This window comes from Sylvia atricapilla, chromosome 3 (assembly GCF_009819655.1).
Source record: "Sylvia atricapilla isolate bSylAtr1 chromosome 3, bSylAtr1.pri, whole genome shotgun sequence".
In the NCBI taxonomy this organism is placed as follows: domain Eukaryota; kingdom Metazoa; phylum Chordata; class Aves; order Passeriformes; family Sylviidae; genus Sylvia; species Sylvia atricapilla.
The window spans coordinates 221712-244624 of record NC_089142.1 but is presented as its reverse complement, the minus strand read 5'-3'; the positions used below and the strand labels follow the sequence as shown (position 1 = coordinate 244624).

At 64.9% G+C, this 22913-nt stretch overlaps 4 protein-coding genes and 2 pseudogenes across 9 annotated transcripts; 4 read left to right on the top strand and 2 right to left on the bottom strand.

Moving 5' to 3' along the window:
- Window positions 1-479: 479 nt before the first annotated feature.
- On the bottom strand, window positions 480-5104 carry EIF2B4 (eukaryotic translation initiation factor 2B subunit delta). 3 transcript variants are annotated; one of them, XM_066314491.1, is made up of 13 exons: window positions 4966-5104; window positions 4850-4893; window positions 4632-4770; window positions 4055-4261; window positions 3732-3814; window positions 3443-3534; window positions 2973-3087; window positions 2599-2675; window positions 2297-2399; window positions 1974-2101; window positions 1191-1371; window positions 941-1121; window positions 480-721 (listed from the first exon to the last, which is right to left on the bottom strand). In XM_066314491.1, exons 1-13 carry the CDS (start codon window positions 4979-4981, stop codon window positions 522-524), a joined length of 1566 nt encoding a protein of 521 aa, XP_066170588.1. In that variant the 5' UTR covers window positions 4982-5104; the 3' UTR covers window positions 480-521. The 3 variants fall into 3 exon arrangements, with proteins under 3 accessions (XP_066170588.1, XP_066170587.1, XP_066170586.1); XM_066314490.1 differs by having other exon boundaries at window positions 4055-4264; window positions 4966-5102; XM_066314489.1 differs by having other exon boundaries at window positions 4055-4264; window positions 4850-4981.
- Window positions 5105-5347: 243 nt separating this feature from the next.
- On the top strand, window positions 5348-11647 carry SNX17 (sorting nexin 17). 2 transcript variants are annotated; one of them, XM_066314500.1, is made up of 15 exons: window positions 5348-5505; window positions 7095-7169; window positions 7357-7474; window positions 7768-7832; window positions 7911-8021; window positions 8386-8476; window positions 8628-8715; window positions 9040-9109; window positions 9226-9318; window positions 9434-9637; window positions 9975-10097; window positions 10218-10295; window positions 10472-10546; window positions 10837-10878; window positions 10965-11647. In XM_066314500.1, the coding sequence occupies exons 1-15, from the start codon at window positions 5446-5448 to the stop codon at window positions 11082-11084; spliced, it is 1413 nt and encodes a 470-aa protein (XP_066170597.1). In that variant the 5' UTR covers window positions 5348-5445; the 3' UTR covers window positions 11085-11647. The 2 variants fall into 2 exon arrangements, with proteins under 2 accessions (XP_066170597.1, XP_066170596.1); XM_066314499.1 differs by having other exon boundaries at window positions 5348-5508.
- On the top strand, window positions 5524-7082 carry LOC136358615 (uncharacterized; annotated as a pseudogene).
- A 94-nt stretch (window positions 11648-11741) lies between the features above and the next one.
- On the bottom strand, window positions 11742-15864 carry ZNF513 (zinc finger protein 513). The gene is given in 4 exon segments (XM_066314494.1): window positions 11742-12862; window positions 13057-13650; window positions 15613-15646; window positions 15648-15864. Coding segments are annotated over 4 exon segments (1557 nt in total). The 5' UTR covers window positions 15825-15864; the 3' UTR covers window positions 11742-12110.
- A 775-nt stretch (window positions 15865-16639) lies between these two features.
- Window positions 16640-21164, top strand: LOC136358612 (E3 ubiquitin-protein ligase RNF19B-like). 3 transcript variants are annotated; one of them, XM_066314498.1, is made up of 9 exons: window positions 16640-16725; window positions 17623-18219; window positions 18588-18760; window positions 19020-19170; window positions 19471-19633; window positions 20050-20164; window positions 20278-20412; window positions 20495-20687; window positions 20798-21164. In XM_066314498.1, the coding sequence occupies exons 2-9, from the start codon at window positions 17777-17779 to the stop codon at window positions 20955-20957; spliced, it is 1533 nt and encodes a 510-aa protein (XP_066170595.1). In that variant the 5' UTR covers window positions 16640-16725; window positions 17623-17776; the 3' UTR covers window positions 20958-21164. The 3 variants fall into 3 exon arrangements, with proteins under 3 accessions (XP_066170595.1, XP_066170592.1, XP_066170593.1); XM_066314495.1 differs by having other exon boundaries at window positions 20780-21164; XM_066314496.1 differs by lacking the exon at window positions 16640-16725 and having other exon boundaries at window positions 17040-18219; window positions 20780-21164.
- Window positions 21165-21299: 135 nt separating this feature from the next.
- Window positions 21300-22569, top strand: LOC136358616 (uncharacterized; annotated as a pseudogene).
- Window positions 22570-22913: the final 344 nt, after the last annotated feature.

Below are 22913 nucleotides of genomic sequence, written 5' to 3'. Positions count from 1 at the left end.
CGCCGTGAGTGTGAGCGCAACTCCCGCGCAGAGCCCGCGTACACAGCGGCGGTCTGGGTCCCGTCATGCCGCGCGGCGGACAAGATTTGCATGGACACGCCCCATGAGGCACCGCTGATTTACACGGTCCCCTCCCGCCGGTCCGGGAGCCCCGGTCCGCTCGGCACCGCCGGTCCCCCGGGGGTTCTCTAGGGGCCTGGTGCCAGTGGCCAGGGCCACAGGGACCCGGGCTCTCCCCCACCAGCCCAGCTCGGGGGTCTGCTAGAAGCACACACAGAGTGTCACGAAATCTCCAACGAGGGTAAGCCAGGGGCTGTCACCGCATCGTCATATTTTCCCCAGAGGAGTGGCACAGCGACGGAAGACCCGTCTCTGATGCAGGATGGAGTGGGAGGAGAGGCCCCAAGGAAGGTGCAGAGCTGTGCCAGTGGTGACATGGGTGCCAGGGCTCTGCCACACCACAGATGGCACACACAGAGTACTGGGGGCCTGGTTTATTAGTGTCCATGCAGGTGCCCCGACTACTGATCCACATTCTTAACACGCAGGACCACAGGCACTGAGGTGCAGGGGATCATGCCCAAGTCTGTGATGACCAAATCCACCAGGTCCGGGGGAGTCACATCATAGACCAAGTTCAGAAGACGTAGGGACTTGTTCTCTGCCCAGCCCCCAAGCTGAGCCTGGCCCTTCCGGAGTACAATCAGGTCATCAGGGTCATCTGCAGAAAGTGGAGAAGCCATCAGGATCAAAGGGAGGGACAGCACCTCTCCATCCTGCCCCTGGAGCAGCACACCACCACTGCCTGCCAGGTGCCCCTGCCTGCAAGTGGTGGCCCCTTGCCAGGGAAAGGGACGGCAGGGCAGAGCAGCCTGTCATGGTCCACAGCAGGGACTGGGAGAGAAGGTCCCAAGTGGGAGGAAAGGGACAGAAGCCGTACCCAGCTCGTTGGAGACAAAAGAATCTGTCTGCACCCGCTCGCAGAACTTGTAGGTCTCGCAGCAGACCAGGACGGGCACGTTGTAGGCCTTGGAGACCAGGGCAATCTGCGAGGTGCCCACCCGGGACATGACAGAGCCGTTGGCCAGGAGCGCGTGGGCCCCCAGCAGCACCTTGGACACCTGCCAGGGAAGCGCCGTCAGCACCTCGGGTCACTCCACAGCCCCCCGGCCCTCGGCACGGCCCCTCACCTCGGGCAGCACGTAGGAGATGGCGTTGATCATGACGTAGGTGCAGTGGATGCCCTGGCGGACCAGGCGCCGCAGCGTCTCCCGGCCCTCCAGGCGCGGCCGGCTGTCCACCACGACCACGCGGAACGCGCGGCCCTGCTTGGCGTGGGCGTCACACAGCGTCCGGTTCACCAGCGACGAGCTGAGGGGTCAGTCACCAGCTGGCTGCCACCAGACCAGGCCGCCAGACCCACCCTCATCCTCGTGAGCGCTGCCCCTTCCAGGACCCTCCTGCCCTGATGAGTCTCAGGGCTGTCTCTCTGTCTTTGCACAGGGAAGCGCCCTGAGAGAGGTGATGTCTCAGCCCTCCCTTGGAAACAGCACTGACCTCCCTGTCTGTGACTAGCACAAGGGACTCTGCTACTCCACACTGTCTCCCAGCTTTCCTCTCACAAGACTCCAGGCCTGCACTGGCCTCCTGCCCCTGCTCCTTCCTCTGCCCACCATACATAGCATACCTGGACTCTGGCTGAAGCAATCTCGGGTTCTTTTCCCCACCTCTACTTCTTGGGATGCAAACTTCCGTATTTTTGCTTCCCGACATTTGCCTTGAAGTTTAAAATCCAGTGAACAACCCTGGCTGTTCTGTAAGTGCCCTGGGTGCAGGGAGCTGTGACTCTGGGGTTCTTGAAATCCAACTTCAGACATACCAGGTAGGGCATGATGTGTGGGACCATCACAGCCTCACCTCCCATGCAGTTCCATTCCCTCATCCTACCCGCCAGATGGGCTGCCTGTGCTCACCATCCATACACCAGTATCACATCGTGGTCATTGATCTTCTCAAAGGCAGACCTGGAGATGGCCTCAGCTGCCAGGACAATCTTCTCTCGCAGGTATTTGTCAATCGTGTCCTGGAGCTTCTCCTTTGCCTGGGGAGAGACAGACATCACATACAGACTTTATTGCTCTCCGTAACTCCCCGATTTGAGCCAGGTGGGGATCAGGCTCTTCCCCCTAGCAACAAGCTTTCAATTCCACTGCGACACTGTTCTGAGTCTGCACCCCATCCCTGCTCAGCTCCTCCACCCCGGGTCTGGAGCCTGCCACTCAGAGAGGCCACTCACCTCATCCTCTCTCAGGGTGTCAGGCAGACATGATATCTCCTTCTTGAGGAACTTGATGGCGTTGCCCATGCTGGCTGAGAGTGGCCGGCACTGGTTCAGGAAACTACAGAAGAAATGGGCTTAACTCCAAAGTAGCCTGGAGGGCCAAGACAGGGAGAGGGAGGGTGGGCTGGAAGGCAGAAGCCTAGAAAAGTCAGCCAAAGTTTGGGTGGACACCAACCCAGAGATGTGAAGAATGGACCGCACTCTGTGGAGCTTTGGTCCCTGTGCTCTGACCTGATGAGAGATCAGGGAGCCCTCACCTGATATGTGGCTTCAGCTTGGCCACCAAGTCCCGTGACAGCTCCTCATTGGGGGGAGTGGAGTAATCCCGGATCAGCTGAGAAATGTAGAAATAGAGTATGATCTCAGGGCAGGGTGTGCAAGCACCCTGCCTGATGGGCTGCAGTGGAGGCACACATGTCCTGCACAGCCTGACGCACTGCCTGGAGGAGCAAAGGGTGCTTCAGGGACACAAAACAGCGGTGGCAGCGCCAGAAAAGGACCCTGCTGTGGCACGATCCAAAGGAAGAGGCCGATGATGACTGAGTACAGATACAGCCTCAGCAGTCAGGGTACAGGAACACACACCTGCATGCAGTACAGTGCCCCTGCTGCCAGGTAGCTGCTCAGGTACCTGTTTGAAGACCTCGAGCAGCGCGATGCAGCGGGCGTTGGAGCCGTTGATGATGCCCTGGGAGTACTGGAGGCCGAGGCGCACCACTGCTGGGTGGATCACTGTGGAGGGGATGCTGCAGGGGCCAGTGGAGGGAGCTGTCAGCACCTCTGCAGCCCAAAACACTCAAACCATTTACAAGCTGCAGCCCAGCAAGCCAAGGGATGGCCCAGGAATGGGGCTGGTGGTAACCTGTGGAGCCAGGCTCACCCCACAGCCCCTTCTCCTGTGGCCCTGCACTCTCCCCACAGGAAAGGTATCGGGCTGCCCCTAGTGCCCCTCTCCAAAGCAAGCAAAACATCCCCCACCACTCCCTCGAGTGTATCCCACATGCAGGACCATGACACCCCTCCTCCAGAGTCAGTCTGCAGCCAGGCCAGCCAAAGCAGATCCCAACATTGCCAGAGACTTGGGCTGGGAAGGCCTTGTACCTCATCTGCTGCGTCAGTGGCTTCTTCCGGCTGTACTGGTGGAGGTGGGAGAACAGGTTGACCTTGGTGCCATAGTCCTGCCTCAGAGGTACCTGCAGCCAAGCGTTGTGATGGTTCACCCAGTGCTTTGTTCATTCCAGAGCCACCAGTCACACCCAGCACTTGCCCAGGGCATGCAAAGTTCCCCTTGTTCTCCAGAGAGCAGGCCCTGGTCCCACCATGGGCCCCCCAGGCCCTCTGCAGCACAGCTGCCCCAGATGTGCAGCCTGTCACCCAGTCCTCCTCCTACCTGCTGCCTCTCCAGCTTCTTGGCAAATTTCCTCTGGGCACTGGGGTCATCCACCTGCACATGCTCTGGCAGCCGCTTCACCACTGCAAGGACAGCCAGGATGACTCCAAGCTGCTTTGGTGCACCCCCAAATTCAGGGAAGGCAGGACAGCACCCAGGGACAGGCAGAACCCACACCATTGACAGACTGAAGGCAGGGCAGCACCCAGGGACAGGCACCCACACCACGGATGGATCACACGGGCATCCTCCAGCTGCATCCACACCACACCCTCCCACCCCGCTGACCCACCCTCTGCACCCCGCGGTGGTGACAGCCTTACTGGACTGGGGCTCCGTGGGGCTCTGCCGGGGCTTGGCCGTTGTGGCTGCCTGGCTCAGCTCTGCCTTCCTGGCCTGCTTCTGGGCCCGCTCAGCCTCCTGCTTAGCCCGGCGCTCTGCTCGCAGCTCCGCTTTGCTCTTGCCCCCCGTGGGTTTCTCGCCGTCCCCGGGGCCATCAGCCGAGGCAGAGGGGGACGGCGGCTGAGCAGCTGCTGCGGGGGAGGAAGGGGAGTCTGTGCCCAGACTGGCCGGGAGCTGCAGCCCAGGGGCAGCATCGCGGGCAGGGAGAGCCCTCTGTGCCCTGGAAGGGGCTCCGTGCCCTCGGCACCGCGCAGCTGACCCGGCTCCGCGCTGCGGCCCCGCGGCTCTGTGCGGACAGGAATGGGCTCTCGGTACCGCAGTCCCTACGGCAGCGCGGGTGTCCGAGGGCGCGGGGGCCCGGACCGGGGCACCGAGCGGGGGTGCCCACTTCACCCCCGCTGGAAGACACTGCCGGCTGCGGGCGTTGCCGGCCCGGGACACCCGGGGCCCGGCCCAGCGCTGCCCCGCTCGGGGCTCTGCGGGGACGGCGGCGCTCACCCCGCGGCTGCCCCGGTTCGGGGGGCGCACCCAGCTCCGCGGGCTCGGCCGACGACCCCTTCTCGCCCTTCTTTTTTTTCTTCTGCTGCTTCTTCTCCTTCCGCAGCTGCAGCTTCTCCTCCCGGGAGAGCTCCGGGGCCTGGGAGCACACACACATCGTCAGGCGGCCCCCACCCCGGTCCCCAGCCCTGGCTTCACCCCGGCCCCGCCCCGCTCACCTGCGGTCCTGCCGGCACTGGCGCAGCTCCGTCGGCGTTCCCACCTAGAATGATGGGAGCGTGAGCGGGGCCGGTCCCGTCCCGGTGCCGGTCCCGCTGTCCCGTCCCGCACTCACCGTCCCGCTCCGCCATGGCGCCCGCACGCCGCCCTCAGCGCCCCCTGGCGGCCAGGCGGCTCCGCCTGACCCGCGTGACGCGCGGGCTGCTCTGCGTGACGCGATGACGTCACTCCGCGGGGCGGGGCAGAACGTCCCCGGGGTCCCTCCCGCGGCCCCGCCCCCCCGGTCCCGGTCCCGCCCCGGGCACGCGCTGCCGGGCGCGCCTCCAGCCCCGGAGCGGCGGGAGCGCGGCGGGGCTGCTCGGGGCGGGGCGGGGCCGCTCGGGGCGGGGCGGGCAGGGCAGGGCAGGGCAGGGCAGGACGTCCCCGGGGCAGGCGGAGCAGGGCGAAGCGGGGCGGGCGAAGAGCGACGGCCCCGGGCGGGGCGGAGCGGGGCGGCCCTGGGGCGGGCGGTGCTGGCGGCCGCGCCATCGCGGGGAGTGCTGGCCCGAGATGGCGGCGACGGGAGGCGGGTAGCGGGGGCGCGCTCGTACCGGCCATGCACTTCTCCATTCCCGAGACCGAGACCCGCGCCGGGGACGGCGGCGCCGCCGCCTACGTGGTGAGCGGGGCCGGGGGAGCGGAGCCGTCCCGCGGAACGGAGCCGTCCCGCGGAACGGAGCCGCCCCGCGGAGCCGAGTGGGTGGCGCGGCTCCGCGGCCCGGGTGCGATGCGGCCCCGGTGGGGCCGTGCGAGTCCGCAGTCCCGGCGGCGGGTCGGGATCAGGACCGGGGCCGGGCGAGGCGGGCAGGTCCCGGCCCTCCGCCATCCCCGGCCGGCACCGTGTGCCCGGGCCGGGCAGGGATTGGGCCCCGCCGCCTCCGCGCCTCCGGGTCGGGCGCGGGAGGTCCCTGGAAGCTCCCCGGGGATGTCCGGACCTTGCCCTGCCCGGCGCCGCGGGCGGGAGCGGGCAGCCCGCGGGGCCCCGTCCGGTCTCATCCCCGGCTCCGGCTCATCCTGGCCCGCCCGTCCGTCCGTTTGTCCCGGCTTCCTGTTTTGCTCCCTGCGCCCGGAGAGCGGCCGGGGGACGCTGCTGCCGAGTGGCGGTGGCTATCGAGTGCCCGGACCCTTTCCCGGGGCCGGCAGCGGCCGCCTGAGCCCCCGGCTGGGTGAAGGGTGCGGATCGGTGCTCTCGGGGTAGGGGTGGGCAGCCCTGGGCTTCGCGACCCTGCGGAGACCCCCACGCTTTGCCCCCTGAGCCGAAATCCTTCTCTGGGGGATCCCTCTCGGGACCCCGAGTTTTGGGGCGCGTTCGCGGTGGTGAGCGGTGATGGGGAGACCTGGCCATCCGCAGGAGGTGCAGTTGCTCAAGGGCCAAAGGAGCAGGCAGCCCTGGAGGCATTTCGGCCCCGTGACCTCCCTGCACTTTGCCCTCTGCTGTTGAGGAGGCTCCTCAGGCCGAGGGGAGATCCTGGGGAGAGCCCAGGGGCTGGGCAGGAGCTGTGACCTCATGGAGAGCCCTGATTTGGGCAGCTATGGGTGCAGTTACCATCGTGCCCCTCCTGGTTCCTCTGCAGCAACCCTGAGGCGCTGGGCTGGTGCCTTTGGGTTGGGAGGTGCCGGTGTGAGCTCCAGTCTGGCTGGGCTGGGCCCTCTGCTGACCCTTGGGCAGTGCCAGCTCTCAGGAGCAGGAGGGCACTGGGGCATTCCTGGGAGGCTGGGCTGCCCTGGCTGGCTAGAGGCTCATGTCCATCCTCTTGCCCTCCCAAACGCTGCTCTGGGGATGGCAGGACCTGAGAGGACAGTGCTGTCCTTTGCCAGGCCCTGTATGTTCTGCAGTCATAGCTGTGCTCTGCCTGTGGCGTCAGCAGGAGCTGAGCCAGAGCAGAGGAGGCACAGCCAGGGACCAGCTCCTTGAGAACCCCTGGCAGCAGAGAGGGGTGTCCTTGTCTGTTGTCATGGGGACACCCACATCTACAAGGCTGCAGGGTAGCTCTGTACTCCCCATGGGTGGGCAACCACGGGGTTAAACCTTCCTGGTGTCCAGCAGGCACATCTCTTGGATGGGCTCATGCTTCCTGGATGCTTTTGTCCATCTGCCCCTCAGCAGGGTCCTCAGGAGTATTGCCTTTTCCTGGGTGCTCCCTGGCATCCTGTGTGCCCTGAGCTGGGCAGGCACTGGGATCTGACTGGCCTCTTTCCCTGCAGGCCTACAACATCCACGTGAACGGGGTGTTGCACTGCCGGGTGCGCTACAGCCAGCTCCTGGGCCTGCACGAGCAGGTAGGGAGACAACTCCTGCTCTGACATTCCATCTGGGTTCCTGCATGCTGCTGGACTCCCACCTGGATAAGGGATGCTGGCAAGCTCTCTGCTCCCCTTGCTAGCTGCTGGGGATCAGCCAAGGTGGGGGATCAGGGCAGCCACCTTCTCTCTGGAGGCCCTTGCAGAGACTCTGTTCTTGTCCTAGCTAAGGAAGGAGTATGGCGCCAACGTGGTCCCGGCCTTTCCCCCGAAGAAGATCTTCACGCTCACCCCAGCAGAGGTAGAGCAGCGACGGGAGCAGTTGGAGAAGTACATGCAGGCTGGTAAGCTGGGCCTGCCCTGGCCTGGTTGTGCAGGGCATGGCCCTTGGCCCGTGGCTTCCTCCCTGCCCTGCTCCCTTCCCCGTGGTGCATCTTGCTGGCATTTGATGGGCTTGTCCCCTGGCTGCCAGCTCCTGTCCCAGCCCCTGCCCTGCCCTGCCCTGGCAGAGTTGGGATGTGCAGGGGGTCCCTGGTTGCCCCAGCATACAAACTGAGGGGCTGCAGAAGGGCAGGCACCGGTGTGGGTCCCTGCCCCTTCCCATGGGACTGCTGACTCCTGGTGGCCCTTCCTGCAGTGCGGCAGGACCCAACGCTGGGAGGCAGCGAGACCTTCAACAGCTTCCTGCGCAAGGCCCAGCAGGTGAGGGGCAGAGCTGTGGGGGCTGGGGCCCTCGGTCTGTGGCGAGGGGCCGGGTGCCAGTCCTCTTTCTCTCTCCAGGAGACACAGCAGATCCCCACAGAGGAGGTGGTGCTGGAAGTGCTGCTCTCTAACGGGCAGAAGGTCAAGGTCACCATCCTGACGTCGGACCAGACGGAGGATGTTCTTGAGGTGCCAGAGCTCTCCTGCTGGGTGGGACCAGCCCCTCCTGCTGTGTTCTGTGGTTTCCCACATGTGTGGGGCCCTCTCAGCCTCGTAGCCCCCCGCCCTCCCCTGCCCTCTGCCCACCCTGGACTACGGTTTACTTGGTGGGCCTGAAAGCTGGGAGCTGAAATGGGTGTGCTGATGGGTGTGTCTGGGTCCAGACTGATGTTTGGGGTCCCCATGCTGTTTCCTGATGGCAATGAACCCCAGGCCTGGCCACAGTGCAGCAGAGGTGCTGCCTTCCTGCTGCTGGGAGGCCCCAGAATGCACGTAGGCTGGCTCTTGCCACCATGTTGGGACTATATCAGGACTGTCCTCCTCTTCTTCCCAGGCTGTGGCCTCCAAGCTGGATCTGCCGGATGACCTGGTTGGCTACTTCAGCCTCTTTCTAGTGAGACAGACCAAGGATGGAGCTTTCTCCTGTGAGTAGAGCCCACTGCAGTGGGACATCTGCCCTGCCTGGAGTGAGGGCTGTGTGCTCGGACCCTCCCCTGGGACGTTTTCCTTGGGCCACCCTGGCAGTGGGCACCCTCCTGCTGCCCAGAGCTGCTGCTGAGCCGCGTTTTCCCGCAGTTGTGCGGAAGCTGCAGGAGTTTGAGCTGCCGTACGTGTCGGTCACCAGCCTGCACAACCCTGAGTTCCAGATCATCCTGCGCAAGAGGTGAGTCTGGGGCAGCAGTGGGGCAGTGCCCAGGGCTCCCTCTTCCACAGAGAGACCCTCCCCTCCTGCTGTTGCTGCCCACAGATGCTTTGGCCCCCAGGAGCACACCTGAGCATCCCTGGCCATGGCACTGGAACATGGGCTGCCCTCCTGTGCTCAGCCCATTTCAGCCTTCCCATGGCATCTGGTTTAGATGGGGAGCAGGGCATGGTGACTGAAGGTTAGGGGGGGAGCTGGCCAGAGAGCCAGCCCACAGGAGGGTGATTTTCTCTTTGTTGCTGTTAGGAGGTGGGGAGTAGGCTAACCCATGGGATTCCCTTCCAGCTACTGGGACTCGGCCTATGATGACGACGTGATGGAGCACCGTGTGGGGCTGAACTTGCTGTATGCGCAGGTGAGGGTTGGTGTGGCACAGCCAGGTGAGGAGGGACACTGCACCCCTTGGCCACAGCTGTGCAGGGGCTTGGGTGGCTCCGGTCCCAGGCGCTCATCACCCTCTGCTGCTCGTAGACGGTGTCAGACATTGAGCACGGGTGGATCCTTGTCAACAAGGAACAGCACCGGCAGCTGAAGTCCCTGCAAGAAAAGGTCTCCAAGAAGGAGGTAGGAGAGGGTACAGTGCCATGGCTGTTCTGGCACTGCACCAGCCCCTCTCCACGTGACGTGTGGTACCGGTACCTGTGGCCAGCAGTGCTGACATCCCTGGCTCTGCCTGCAGTTCATCCGCCTGGCGCAGACCCTGAAGTACTACGGCTATCTCAAATTTGACCCCTGTGTCACCGACTTCCCTGAGAAGGGCTGCCACGTCGTTGTCAGCGCCGGCAACAACGAGCTCAACTTCCAGGTGCGGCTTCCAAACGAGCAGATCAAAGAGGGCAGCTTCAAGGTCACACGCATGCGGTGCTGGCGGGTCACATCCTCGGTGAGTGACACTCGGAGAGCAGGGAGGGGTCTGGGGGGGCTGGACAGGACAGACCTGGCTGTGCCAGGCTGGCTGGTGCCTCTTCCTGGGAGAAATGCTGGCTGGCTCTGATGCCAGCTTCTGGCCCAGTAGGCCTGGAGGGGGTCTGAATCATGTCTTGGGGCTGAGGGGGTCATTGGTGTGAGGATATTTGAGGGGACCTGACAGTGGCAGAAGACTAGTGGGCACTGGGCAGGTGTCCCACACTCGGCTTGGTGCAGCCCTCGGTCTGCACTGGTGTCTGGGGAGCTGCTGCTTCCCCTCTTGAGACTCCCAGCCTTGGTGTATGTCCTTGCAGGTGCCGATGAGCAACGGCCCTTCGGGGAGCAGCCCAGGGAAGTCTGAGGTGAAGCTGGAGTTGGCTTTTGAGTACCTGATGAGCAAGGACCGGCTGCAGTGGGTCACCATCACCAGCCCACAGGTAGGGCTGCCTGCGTGGTGGGCTGGTGGTGGCTGTGAGGGGAAGGGCTGGGCTGGGCCCTGTATGGGGCGTGGGAAGACTGTGGAGTGCACAGAGCCCTGTTACACTTCTCCCTTTCAGGCCATCATGCTGAGCATCTGCTTGCAGTCCATGGTAGATGAGCTGATGGTGAAAAAATCTGGAGGCAGCATCCGCAAGGTGAGGGTTGGGGCCGGATGATGGCTCTGGGGCGGGATCCCAACCTGGCCCTGTGCCTTCCTGTGGTCTGGGCTGGGTCCTGAGTGCTCCTCTCAGGATGGGGCCAGCATCCCCAGGGCCAGTTACAAGCCCCAGACGCTGGGGACCCTGTGGCTCAGCTGAGCTCCTCCCTGCAGATGTTTCGGCGGCGGGTGAACGGGGCCCTGCGGCGCTCGGACAGCCAGCAAGCCGTCAAGTCACCCCCACTGCTGGTGAGTGGCACCCTGCAGCCCCAGGGTGCGGGACATGTGCAGTCACAGGTTCTGATGTGTTGTGTGCCAGCATTCACTGCCCTCAGAGGAGCCACTGTCCCCTTGGCAGGGCTGGGGCAAGCCCAGACAACTGCAGGGCTGCGGTGCCCTGCTTCCAAAGCCCTGGGGAAGGAAAGAGGTCCTGGACCAACTCTGAGATCCAGACTCCCTGGGGACAGGGGGGTGGGTGGAAGGAGAGGTGGGTGTTGTGTCCCATGACCCTGCACTGCCCAACTGTGCTGTCCTCACAGGACTCACCTGACGCCTCCTGGGAGCCCATGGCCAAACTCTCGGTGAGTTGTGTGGGTGCACCAGGGACCTCAGGCTAAGTGGGTAGGGGAGCTAGGGGTGTCCTCCCTAACATCTCCCTTCTCCACAGAGCAAGCTCACTTCTGTCAGCCTGCGTGGGATCAGCCACTCCAGCTCTGCAAACGATGTGGGTGCTAATGACTTCCACGGCAATTACGCCTTTGAGGGCATTGGCGATGAGGATCTGTAGTGCCCCCCTTCCCAGGACAGCTCGGCCTTAGCAAGGGCCTTCGCTGAGGAATGTACGACCTGCAGCCAGGTTGCAATCAACGTGCCTCTCACCTGCTACATCCACCTTTCCCTGCTCCCAGGGGCTGGGAGCTCACCCCCAGCCCCCCATTGCCTTCGGGGTGGGGGCAGCTGAACTCCTCCCGCTGCTGGCTCCAGCTGGGAGAGGGCTTGTTTGACCTGAACAGTTTGCCCGGGCAGAGCCCTGGAGCTGCAGTGCAGGGCCTGGCGCAGCACGGGGGCAGAGCTGCTCCTGTCCCGGCTGGGAAGGCCTGGCCCAGCCTGGGGGCAGACCCAGGCAGGCTCCATAATGCCAAATTAGCATTTAGGTTTGTGCTCCGAGACAGAGTGCAGTAAGCTGTCTCAGGGGGCTCCACGCAGAGTCCCCTCTAACCCGCTCATAGACGCCAGTGTAATCTAGGCTTGTAACCACGTATCTCCTGCTGCTCAGCCCGACAGAGCATTAATGGACAGTAACTGATGTTTACACACTGCAACAATGATTAAAATGGATCCTGATTGGTACCAGGCTGTCTGTTGGGGGGTGGCTGCTGTCCCTCCCCTCTCCGTGCCAGCCCTGTGCTGTCCTCCTCTGCAGCAGAACAAGGTCCCCACAGGGTGAAGAGCAGATAACAAAACTGACTGTTTAATGCTTTTATACACAACATAAATTACACCGACCAGCACGGCAGCAGCCATGGAACCAGTCCTGTTCCCCGCTCCCCCCTTTTCCCCAAACCCCGGCAGAGGAAGGCTCCGGCAGGCAGACACAGGCAGGTGGGGTGGCGGTGCCACAGGGCTCAGAGCCGCCGGTCGTGACTTCACCCTGCCCACGCAGGACAGGGCTGCTGGAGGCCCCAGTGTGCCCTGTGGGCCTGGTATAAGGCAGCCCTAAGCCCCCGTGGAGCTGCCTGCCTGTCCTCCTCCCTCCCCCAGGGGAGGACAGGCACCGAGGCACCCCAGGCCCGCTGCCGGGCTAAGTGCTGTCTCAGGGCAGAGCCGTGCCCACGGCTGGGGGGGCCAGGAGGGCTTTGGCATTGCGTGGGTTCACCCAGCTCTCGGCTGTGTGGCCGTGGATCTTCTGGTGGCGCTTGTAGTTGTCCCAGTGACCAGTGGTGTAGGAGCAGTCCCGGCACTGGAAGGGCTTCTCGCCCGTATGCCGCAGCATGTGCCGCTTCAGGTTCATGCTCTGGTTGCAACTGTAGCTGCAGAGGCTGCACTGGAAGGGCTTGTCGCCTGAGTGGATGCGCCCGTGACGCTTGAGGTTGGCCAGGTTGCCGCAGGCATACTCGCAGAGCTGGCACTTGTAGGGCTTCTCGCCCGTGTGCACGCGCTGGTGCCGCTTCAGGTTGTCCAGGTGGGCGGAGGCGTAAGGGCAGAGCGGGCAGGCGAAGGGCTTCTCCCCGCTGTGCGTCTTCATGTGCCGCGCCAAGTGGTTGGGGTAGTGGGTGACAAAGGGGCAGAGGCTGCAGGCGAAGTCCTTGTCCCCAGTGCCCTTTCGGGGGCTGGCCCCCGGCTCGGTGCCCAGCACCGCCAGGCTGCAGCGCCCGCAGACCTGCTCGGCCAGGCCCTCATCCTGTGCGAAGCCGTCGTCCAGCACCAGCCCGCACATGCGGCAAGTGAAGGGGAAGAGCAGCTCGGGCAGCGCGGCTGCCTCCTCGCCCCGCAGCCGTGCACAGCTGGGCAAGAAGGGGCCGCTGCCGCTGCCCACGTGCAGGCTCAGCTCTGGCAGCAGTGGCTCTGTGGGAAAAAGAGATGGGCTGGTGAGCTGGGCTGCACAGTGCCAGTGAGGATCGGCTCTATGACGAGCCACAGCGCCCCTGCTGAGCCCAGCAGTAACATGGCTTTGGGTCAATGGCAAGATCTGCGCCCTGCCCCGGCCCCAAGGCCCCAAGAGCAGCTCTCCCTGCACCCCAACACCCTCCCACCATTACCTGGGTCCTTGTCCTGCTGGTGCGGCCCCTCGCCCTCGGGCAGGCGGTGGCTGAGCATGTGCCGCTTCAGGTTGCGGCTCTGGTTGCAGCGATAGTCGCAGGCAGCACACTGGAAGGGCTTGTCCTGGCTGTGGACCCGCTCGTGGCGTTTGAGGTTGCCCAGGCTGCTGCAGGCAAAGCTGCAGCATGTGCAGTGGTACGGCTTCTCCCCGGTGTGCGTGCGCAGGTGCCGGGTCAGGTTCACCAGCTGGGCAGAGGCGTAGGCGCACTGCGGGCAGGCAAAAGGCTTTTCCCCGTTGTGTGTCTTCATGTGGCGCTTGAGGTGGCTGGAGTAGTGGGAGGCGAAGGGGCAGAGCTGGCAGGAGTAGACGATGCGCTGGCTGCGGCCGCCCTCGGCGCCGGCGCACTGCAGGCAGCTCTGGCCCAGGCTGGCAGCCAGCTGCAGCCCGCACTGGCGGCAGGGCAGGGCCGCGGGGCCGGGCTCGCCCCCCTCCTCAGGGTCACTCTCCACACTCAGCTGCTGGTACCCGGAGGAGCAGTCGTCGTCGCTCAGGGCATACGCTGGAATAGCGATCTTCCCCACAAGTGTGTCTGCTGAGAACAGCGTGGGGATGGGGCCGTGTCAGCCGGGCTGGCCTGGGCACAGCCCCTCTGCCTACGCCCCCAGCCCCAGACTGGGTACCCACCCTGGGGCACTCCGTAGGAGCCCACACACCATGCCCTGCAGTGAGGAGCCCTGCAGACGTGGGCTGCCCCAACACCCTGCTGAGGGCCTGTTCTGGGTGTCTTGGGAAACCCTGACACTTGTGCGTGGCTGGCCAAGACCCTGGCACCAGGAAGGGTGAGAGGACGGGTGGATCCATCACCAGCAGCACTGCTGAGCCTGGTGGGTGGAAGGTGGTAGGCACAACCTGGCCCAGGCTAGAGAAATGGGTGCCCATAAAGCTGCTCTGTGCCCCTCTCAGTGTGCCACTGCCCCAGGCCCAGGGTTGGCAGCTGGTTGCACTCACATGGCTGGCACCAGGGAGCTCCAACACCAGTCCCTTCTATCCTGCAGGAAACGTTCCCCAGCCCTACACAGTGCCAAGTGTGTGGTGGCAGTGGGGGGAAGGCTGTGCCAGGCTCTCAAACAGAACTTTTTTTTTCTGGGCACAGACTCACCCTTCTGCTCCACATGTGCCCCCAGGCTGGTGCTCAGGGCTGGAGGGGTTAGATCACCACGACCAGCTGTGAGCCATGCCCTGCTGGCCCCATGTCTGTGCCTGACCTGCAGCCCAGGAGCCTGTCAGACTCAGCAGCTGCCCACCATCCTGGGAAGCACCCTGGACTGTCCCCTTGCTGCTGTCTGGGCTGGGTGCAGCTCCCAGAGCCCCAGGCAGGCACAGAGATGAGGCTGAGCTATGCTGTGGGACGGGGCAGCCCCTCCAGCCTCCTGGCCCCTTCCACAAGCACTGCTGGAAACACAGACAGCAGAAAAGGGCATCCTGCCAAGGGGAACTCCTGACCCTGCCTCCAGCCCTCTGCCAAGGGACCCCCTTTCTCCTCAGCTCAGCCCCACCCACACCAAGGGACCCACATGTCCCCTGAGCCCAGTCCCAGACTGAGGGAACCCCTGTCCCCTGAGCCCAGCAGTGCCACAGCATCCCCAGAGGCACCACCCTTTAAGGGGCCGTCAGGGCCCACAGGGGACAGCTCCTCTGTCCTGACTGGGTCACCGGACTGAGGTCCTAGTCCTGCTCCCTGGCTGGGGCTAAATGGGAGGACAGGTATTCCTGGTTGAATTTGGCACCAAATCCCTGGCAGGCTCCTAGGGCTACCAAGCAGCTGTCCCAGGGCAGGGAGGCACAGCCCTCAGAGCAGGAGCCTGGCACATCCACTGAGCACACGGACCAGGGCACAGTCCTGGGGACACAATGAGCGGACAGTCCTTGTCCTCATCCCTCGCCATTGTTCCCGCGTTGCTCAGTGCCTGGGGCGGGGGGTGACTCCTACCAGTCCCCGGGAGGCAGCTCCACTGAGCTGAGCAGCGTTGGCTCCTGCGGCCGCCTCGGCCGGGGCTGACCCAAGCTGGGGAGCACCGGCTGGACAGCCGCTGCCCAGTCGCACGGGGCGGGGGTCCCGGGAGCGCTCCGCACACCCCGCAGTGCCGAGGGCAGTGGTGGAACAGGACCCGGGCCCGGGCCCGGCTCCCGAGGGGGCAGCACAGCCGGGGCCGAGCGGTGCGTTGGCCCCGGCGCGATCCCGGCGGCGGCTGCGGGGCTCGGCCCCAAACCTACCGCGGGAACGACGTCGTGCTCGGGATCTTGGCGGGAAGGAGCATTCGGGGATCGGTGCCCGGGGTCAATTCCGGGCGGGCAGAACCCAGCCGAGGGCCCCGTCCGGGGCCGGGCCTCCCTCGTGAGAGGAAGCTCGGCCGGAGCCCGTGCCGGGCGGGCCCGTGGCAGGGCGAGCCCTGCCGGATGCGCCGAGCGCGGGGCCGGTACGGCACGGCCGGGCCGCTTTCCCGCCGGCGGGGCTGCCGGACAGGGGCGGCGTCCCCGCGGGGGCCGCACGCACCTGGCGGTCCCTTCTCGGAGGCCGGGCCGCGGCCCCAGCAGCAGGTCCCCGGGCAGCACCACCGCCGCTCTTGCCGTCTCCTCGGTGCCATCCTCGGCGTCCGCTGCAGCGCTCCGAGCGCCGCGGGTCCCCGCCGGGCCGCCGCCGCCCCCCGGGCCCGCCGCGCACTCACCCTTCACCGGCTGCGGGTGGCTCTGCTTCCGCCGGGGCATCGTGGCGGGCCCCGGCGCCGGCCCGGCCCCACCGCCCGCCCGCCCGCGGCCCGCCAGTCGCCCCCGCCAGCCGGGGGCGGCCGCCGCCGCCCCGCCTCGACCGGACACTTCCGCTTCCGCTTCCCCCGGGCGCGCGGGGGGAAAGAGGAAGTGCCGGAAGCGGCCGCGCGACCCGGAAGCGGAGCGGGCGCGTGCGCAGAGGCGGCGCTGTCCCCCGGCCCCGCCCGCCCCGGCGGCCGCGGCATGAGCGGGAGCGGGCCCGGGCCCGGCGGGGGCGTGGGGCTGGGCCGAGCCGGGTCACGGGACAGGCGGGCAGGGCTCGGGGGCTCGGGCGGGGCTTGGGGCGGGGCGGGACTAGCGCCGCTCCGCCCTTTCCGGCCGGCGGGAGGCGGTGGCACCGGCGGGACCGGGACCGGGGCCACCCCCGGACGCTGACGGTCTGTGTGACGCCCCCTTCAGGGGCGGCTGCGGCCCCTCCCCCGGTGCCCACCGGGTCCAGCCCCGCCGAGCGCCGGCGCCGAGGGCAGACCTCGGTGAGTCCCTTGCAGGTGCCCCGCACGGTCAGACCGGGGACACCCGGGGCTTTGCTTCCCGTCCGCTGCGGCCCCAGCGCCGTTGGCTGTCCGGTCACCCCGTGCTCTGGCCGATCCCCAAGGTGGTCGGTGCGGGGGTGCGGCCCAGCCGTGTCCCGGAGTTGTGCCCGATCCCCATCACTCGCTGTGCTCTCCCGGCGGCTCCGGTCCGTGTCCCGGCGGCCCTGGCTGCGGGAGCCGCGGCTCGGCCCCTTCACGGATCGCTGCTCTCCCTCTGCAGGTCCCAGGGCGCTGCATGTGTCGGGCTGTGGCCGTCCCGGGGGAGCCGTGGCCGTGCCCTGCTGCCAGCGATGATTCCCCGCTGACAGGTACAGCCCTGGCTGTGTCGCTCTGCAGCCTCCACGTAAATCCCGTCTCCGCCCGGTGTCCCTGAGCTCTGCAGTTGCCCTCTCCCTGGGAACCGCTGTGTCCCCCGGGAAGCGCTGTGTTCCCCGGGAAGCGCTGTGTCCCCTGGGAACTGCTGTGTCCCCTGGGAAGCGCTGTGTCCCCTGGGAAGCGCTGTGTTCCCCGGGAAGCGCTGTGTCCCCTGGGAACTGCTGTGTCCCCTGGGAAGCGCTGTGTCCCCCGGGAAGCGCTGTGTCCCCTGGGGGTTCCCAGTGCTTGGCCCAGCAGAACAGGTATGCTCGGAGTCCTCAGTGTCACCTGGGTGTCACTGGCCCTTCTCATGCCCGTATTCTGCCTCTGGCAGAGCTGTCACGGGAGTGCTCTGGAGGCTGCAGGGTGCTGTTGAGGTGGGGAGGGCAGAGGGAACTTGGGTGTAGAGAGAGGAGGACCTCGGGGAGGGAATGCGGTGTGGCCATGGATGCTCTAAGCAAAGCAAATGGACAGATTTACCCCACTGCTGGAATCACCTGACTCCTGGTCGCTGAATGAACTGCGTCTTGGGTCCCTTGGCAACTGAGCTCCAGTGAGAAGTGCTGTAGTCAAGTCTCACCCTGGGGAGGAGACCCCTGAAGCCCCGGGATGGGGATGGGTGTGAGTGTCACCACCCTGGGCCTGGGCTGGTTGTCCTGGTGTTGCCACTGTTTTCACTGCGCTGGGGATTTGGGAGTTCTGTGGTCCTGGATCTGTCATGCAGAGCTGAAGGAGACAGGATGGGGCAGGACAGGCCTGGGGGCTGTTGACAGGGGGCTGTCAGGCTTCTTTGGGTGCCGAGGGCCTGTTCCCAGGGCATGGGCTCGCTCTCAGGAGCAGTTCTTCTGCAGGCTGAGCGGCACCGACTGCAGCTGGGGATGGTTCCACTGTTACCTGCGGCGAGGCTCAGGTAGGAGCTCGGCCATGGGGGCTGCACCAGGGCCAGCACCTCCCCACTGCCCTCCGTAACCCAACAGCAGCCGGTGGCGACCTCGGTGGGCCACCATGAACCAGCCCACGCGTGTGCCCGGGCCCCGCCGGCTTCTGGGCTGCTTCAGACGGAAGCCACAGGCCGTCGGGGGGGAGACACCGCCAGAACCGGAGCCAGAGGAACCTGAGGAGACACGTGTGGAGCTGCCCCTGAGCGAGGACCAGGCGCTGGAGGAATGCCCCCTGTGCCTGCTGCCGCAGCCCCCCGAGGCCTTTCCCAGGCTGGCGTCGTGCTCGCACCGCTCGTGCTGGGGCTGCCTGGAGCAGTACCTGTGCCTGGCCGTCCGGGAGAGCCGAGTGCCCGTGTCCTGCCCGCACTGCCCCGCCGCGCTGCTGCCCGCCGACGTGCACCGCCTGCTGCCCGAGCCCGCGCTCCGCGACAAGTACGAGGAGTTCCTGCTGCGGCGCCTGCTGGTGGCGGATCCCGGCACCCGCTGGTGCCCTGCCCCTGACTGCAGGTAATGCCCCAGCACAGACACGGCGATGGGAGGCTGGGTCTGGGGCCCCTCCCGCAGCAGCGGCGGGTGCCTGTGTCCTGTGAGCCCTCCGCAGGCTGGGTTCCTCATCACCCTGTCCTGTGCTGGGCTGGGTGTGCCCAGGGAAGTGCCCTGGTCTGGCTGAGAGCCTGTGCAGCGCTGTCTGCCGGTGTCCTTGGCTGTGCTAGAGGCTCTGTGAGCCGCAGGGCTGTGGATGCTGGGCGGGGTGGGCTGGTGAGGGTCTATCCCAGCTCTCCTGAGCCGGGGCCCTGGCTCCAGCTCAGTGCAGGACTGGGACTGCCACAGCCCGGCCTGGCTGTGACCCAGCTCCAACCACCTTCTCCCCACAGCTACGCTGTCTTTGCCCATGGCTGTGCGCAGTGTCCCCGCCTCACCTGCGGGCGGGAGGGCTGCGGCACCGAGTTCTGCTACCACTGCCGGCAGCCCTGGCACCCTGACGGCCCCTGTGCACCAGCCCCCAGCCTGGCCAGCCCCACAGCACAGCCCGAGGAGTCAGCCCACGGTGAGGCCTTGCCCCAGGGCGGGAGCAGCAGGGATGGGGTTGGCACAGTCGTGTGCCTCTGTGCCTGCTGCCTGTGGGGCTGCTGGAGGCAGGATCCAGAGTTCCCTCTGACTGCCTCTGCTGAAGTCTCATGGCCCCTGGGCCGGTTGGGTTGGGGTGTGTAGAGGGACCCTGGCCCCCCCATGATACCTGTGGGACAGGCTGGGATGGATGCACACTCTTCTGTCCTGCTCCCCCATCCCATCTTCTCTCCCCCCAGCTGAGGCCGAGGACATCAAGGTCTGTCCTCGCTGCAGCGCCTTCATCATGAAGATCAACGATGGGAGCTGCAACCGCATGAACTGCACGGTCTGTGGGTGCCTTTTCTGCTGGCTCTGCCTCAGGGAGATCTCTGACGTGCACTTCCTGAGGTCAGTGCAGGGCCGTGGGGCCTGGGGGCCCAGACAGGAGCTGGGGGGCTGGAATGGGGGCAGCCAGGTCCTGCCCCAGGTTTGGGGTTAGTGGGGGGAGCAGGGTGGTCTGTGCTGCTGGGTCTGGGAGGGCTGGAGCTGGCGTTTGGCATCCTGTAGGAGGCAGCTGGAGCTCAGGGGTGGGGGAACCTGGCTGCCTGCTCTCTGGTGGGCCCATGGATGTCCCCTGGCATGGAGCCAGGCTGTGCTGGTCTCTGCCGCTTGCAGAAGCCGTGGCTCAGCCCTGCTCTGTCCCCACAGCCCCTCTGGCTGCACCTTCTGGGGGAAGAGGCCATGGTCACGGACCCGGAGGATCCTCTGGCAGCTGGGCATGGTTCTGGGAGCACCCATGGTCATCTCCCTTGCTGCGGGTGTGGCTGTCCCTGTCATTACCATTGGGATCCCCATCTACATGGGTAGGAAGGTACTGGCAGGTGGTCCTGGAGTCCCTGTGCTCCTGCTCCCTGCTGAGCCTGGTAGCCCATGGCCCTCGGCCTGGACAGACCCACAGTGCTCTCTGCTGCCCATGGCACATCCCCGTGCCACCACTGACAGCCCACAGTCCCTCCTTGCCAAGGCCTTCTGCTGCCCCTGCCAGCGTGGGTGTGCTTGGCCTGGGGCGTGGGGTCAGGGTGGGCAGAAGGAGGAAGGGTTCTAGGGGGGCTTTCCAGGAACACTTGTGCTGTGGTGGCAGTGCTGTTGTGGCTGCCTGTCCCTGAGGAGAGGGAGGGGTGTCTGGGTGGCTGTGGCTGCAGCTCTGCCAGGCTGGGGAGAGGCTGTGTCTCTGGGGTTATGCCAAGGTCTTTGTAGAGCCCTTCACCTTTCTGTCTTGTCCTTGAGGTGCTGGGCCAGAGCCGGCGAAGCAGCCTCTCCGGGTGCCAGCAGTGCCTCTCTGTCACCAGCAGTGTCCTCCTGTCTCTCTTTGTGTCCCCTATCATAACAGCTCTCACTGTGGGTGAGTGCCGAGGGCGCTGCCCACGCTGGGGAGCGGGGCTGTGGCTGTGGGGGCTCTCTGGGAGCAGAGGCAGCGGGGCTGGGGCTGGGCAGTGACCCCTTGTCCACCCACAGGCCTCGGGGTGCCCCTGGTGCTCACCTACGTGTACGGGACCGTGGTGCTGTCGCTGTGCCGGAGCCGCTGGGGCTGCCGCGGCAGCGGCACGCCCGGAGACCTGGGCGGGGTGGAGCTGGACAACCTGGCCAAACGTGAGTCCCACACGGCTGCCGGGGACTCCCTGTGCCCTCCCTGGAGGAGCAGTCCGTGGGCACAGCTGCTGTCTCTCCGCAGTGAATGAGCTGTGGTCGGTGCTGCCCAGCCCCAGGGCAGGGGAGGACGGAGGTGCAGACCCCGCAGCCTCCCTGGCCAGCAGCGGCCGCAGCCCGCGCCCGGGGCCCATGTGGCCAGCAGGGGACAGCCAGTCAGCCAGCACGGTGGCCCTGGCGGGGAGCATGCTGAGTGAGGGCCACGACACCTCAGACAGGTAAGCAGCTGTGCTGGAGGGGCTGGGGGAGAGCCTGCCCCGCTCCTGCTGTGCTGAGCAGGTGATGTCCCCCTTTTGGCTGCTGCCCTCAGGCCGGTGTCTGTCTGCAGGGAAGGTGTTACCATCGAGGTGGAGGTGTCGGTTGAAGCGGTGCCACGTTCTGCCCGGCAGCAGAGCCTCAGCAGTGCCCTGTCTGGGCAGAGCCTCTCTGGGGACTCCCTGGGAGCCACCAGTGACAGGGGCAGCTCAGTGGGTGTCCCAGTGGAGTGATGGGGGCCTGAGGGGGGAATCTTGATCCACACACAGCTCCAATTCCCTCCTGTGGCAGAGCCAGTCCCCCTCTGCCAGCACGCCCAGCCCTGGGAGCTGAGTCCTGGGCGGGTGCCAACTGCACCCAGCAGTGCCACACCCTGCACTAGCCCTGTCCATCCCTTTCCCAGAGGCACCACTAGGAAATAAAGCTGCTTTCTGAGGGTCCTTCTGTCTCCTGTGGCAAAACTCCTGACAGTGCAACCCCATGGCAGCCCACTGGTGTGCACGACAGGCATCACATCTGCACCTGTGTGAGGAGGAGGCCACCCAGGCAGTGCAGGCCTTGTCGTGGCCTCTGCCCTGAGAGCAGGCTGCAGGGCTGGGGAAGGGCAGCAGCCCCCCATGTCCTACCTCTGGTGCTGATCCCCACAGGGATCCATCCTGCAGCAAGGCCAGTGTGGAAGGACCACGGAGTCACACCATGGGCTGTAGGGTTGGACCTATTGCCAGATGGGTTGTGTTGTCTCAGGCACTGGGATCCTTGCCACCCTGACTCCACTGCAGCATCCTGGGGAAAAAAAAAAAGCTGCTTCTGAATGTTTTGCTGCTCAGAGTTGGGCAGTCACAGAATGAGTAAAGGATTTGGGCCAGGTTGCTCCAGACTTCATCCAACCTGGCTTTGAACCCTTCCAGGGATGGGGCAGCCACAACTTCCCTGGGCAACCTGTGCCAGGGCCTCATCAGGGAAGAATTTCTTCCCAGTATCCCATCTAATCCTGCCCTCTGGCAGTGGGAAGCCATTTCCCCTTGTCCAAAGTTCCTCCAGCTTTCTTGGAGCCCCTTTATGCACGGAGCCTTCTCCAGACTGAACATCCCCAGCTGTCCCAGCCTGTCTCCACAGGAGATGAGGTTTGTGAGTTGGCTCACCTACACAACTTCCTGCAGCTGCTCTGGGATTCCCATGTGCTGGGGTTGTGCCTTTGGCAGTGCCTTGTGCTGCAGATCTTCCCTTTTCAAAGATGAACTCTGTCCTTCTGGTCCTGGGCTGTTGTCTCAGCTTCTGCAGTTCAGTCTGTCCCTCACCAGCCTCTCCTGGTGCCTTTGTCCCCCTTCCCTGGCAGCCCCAAACTTCAGCTCCGCACCCTGCCTGGTGGCTCTGCAATGAGTTGTCCAGTCCTGAGATGCTTTGATGTCTGGAGTGTCCAGCGTGGGCTCCTGCAGCCCTGTGCAAGTCTGGTGCTTCAGAGCCTCAAACAACCCAGTGCTGCAGCTTTGCTGCTCAAGCCTTTTCCACGCTTGGGAGCTCTGGCTGAGCTGGTGTGTTCCCCTGGAATGGAGCAGCCTGAGGAGAGCTCCCAGGAAGACTTTTTTCCTTTGCAGAAGTGGGTTTGTTCTCAGCACAACTGCCCTTGGTCCCAGGTGGGTTTATCTCAGGATCATTCTGGGAAAGGGGCTGCTCAGTACCTCACTCCTCCTCCGTGCTAACACTGTCCTGGTCAAGGTTACTCCAGATTTTGAATAAACAGAATGAGTAGTCACAGGGACAAGAGGTCCTAAAGTATTTATTTCTACAGTCCCTGAGAACCTGAGCTGAGGCAGCTTTGCTTGGTGACATTAAAGCCAGTTTGTCTCAATTGCCATGTGCTGTCATCCCATTCCTGCTGCAGGCATCCATCTCCAGAGGGTTTGGTTTTAAATTTTGTTCCTGGTCATTAAGGTTTGTGATGCAGTCTCCAGTCTCTGTGGAGTCCCTAAAATGGCTCTGATTCGTGGTGACCTCACATTAGTAACCTGTACTGGGTTTAGACCCTTTTCTGTGTTCTCTGTTGATGTTATATCATGCTGATTTTTACTCAAAATGCTCTGTGGTGGGTCCTGTGCCACAGCAAAGGCCCTCAGAGCTGCAGCTGTTCAGGGAAGAGATGGAGAGGCTCTGCTGTGGCTGCCTGGCAGGTTCAGTGATGGCAGCTCACC

Coding starts and splice junctions, on each gene's coding strand:
- EIF2B4 (XM_066314489.1), bottom strand. CDS start 4,981: ATGGCGGAGCGGGACGGTGAGTGCGGGACGGGACAGCGGGACCGGCAC. Junction 2,102..2,296: donor ACACCCTGAGAGAGGATGAG/GTGAGTGGCCTC, acceptor GTCTCTCCCCAG/GCAAAGGAGAAGCTCCAGGA. Junction 1,372..1,973: donor GTGATACTGGTGTATGGATG/GTGAGCACAGGC, acceptor CTGACCCCTCAG/CTCGTCGCTGGTGAACCGGA.
- SNX17 (XM_066314499.1), top strand. CDS start 5,446: ATGCACTTCTCCATTCCCGAGACCGAGACCCGCGCCGGGGACGGCGGC. Junction 7,833..7,910: donor TCCTGCGCAAGGCCCAGCAG/GTGAGGGGCAGA, acceptor TTCTCTCTCCAG/GAGACACAGCAGATCCCCAC. Junction 9,638..9,974: donor GCTGGCGGGTCACATCCTCG/GTGAGTGACACT, acceptor ATGTCCTTGCAG/GTGCCGATGAGCAACGGCCC.
- LOC136358612 (XM_066314495.1), top strand. CDS start 17,777: ATGAACCAGCCCACGCGTGTGCCCGGGCCCCGCCGGCTTCTGGGCTGC. Junction 18,220..18,587: donor TGCCCTGCCCCTGACTGCAG/GTAATGCCCCAG, acceptor TTCTCCCCACAG/CTACGCTGTCTTTGCCCATG. Junction 19,171..19,470: donor TCTGACGTGCACTTCCTGAG/GTCAGTGCAGGG, acceptor CTGTCCCCACAG/CCCCTCTGGCTGCACCTTCT.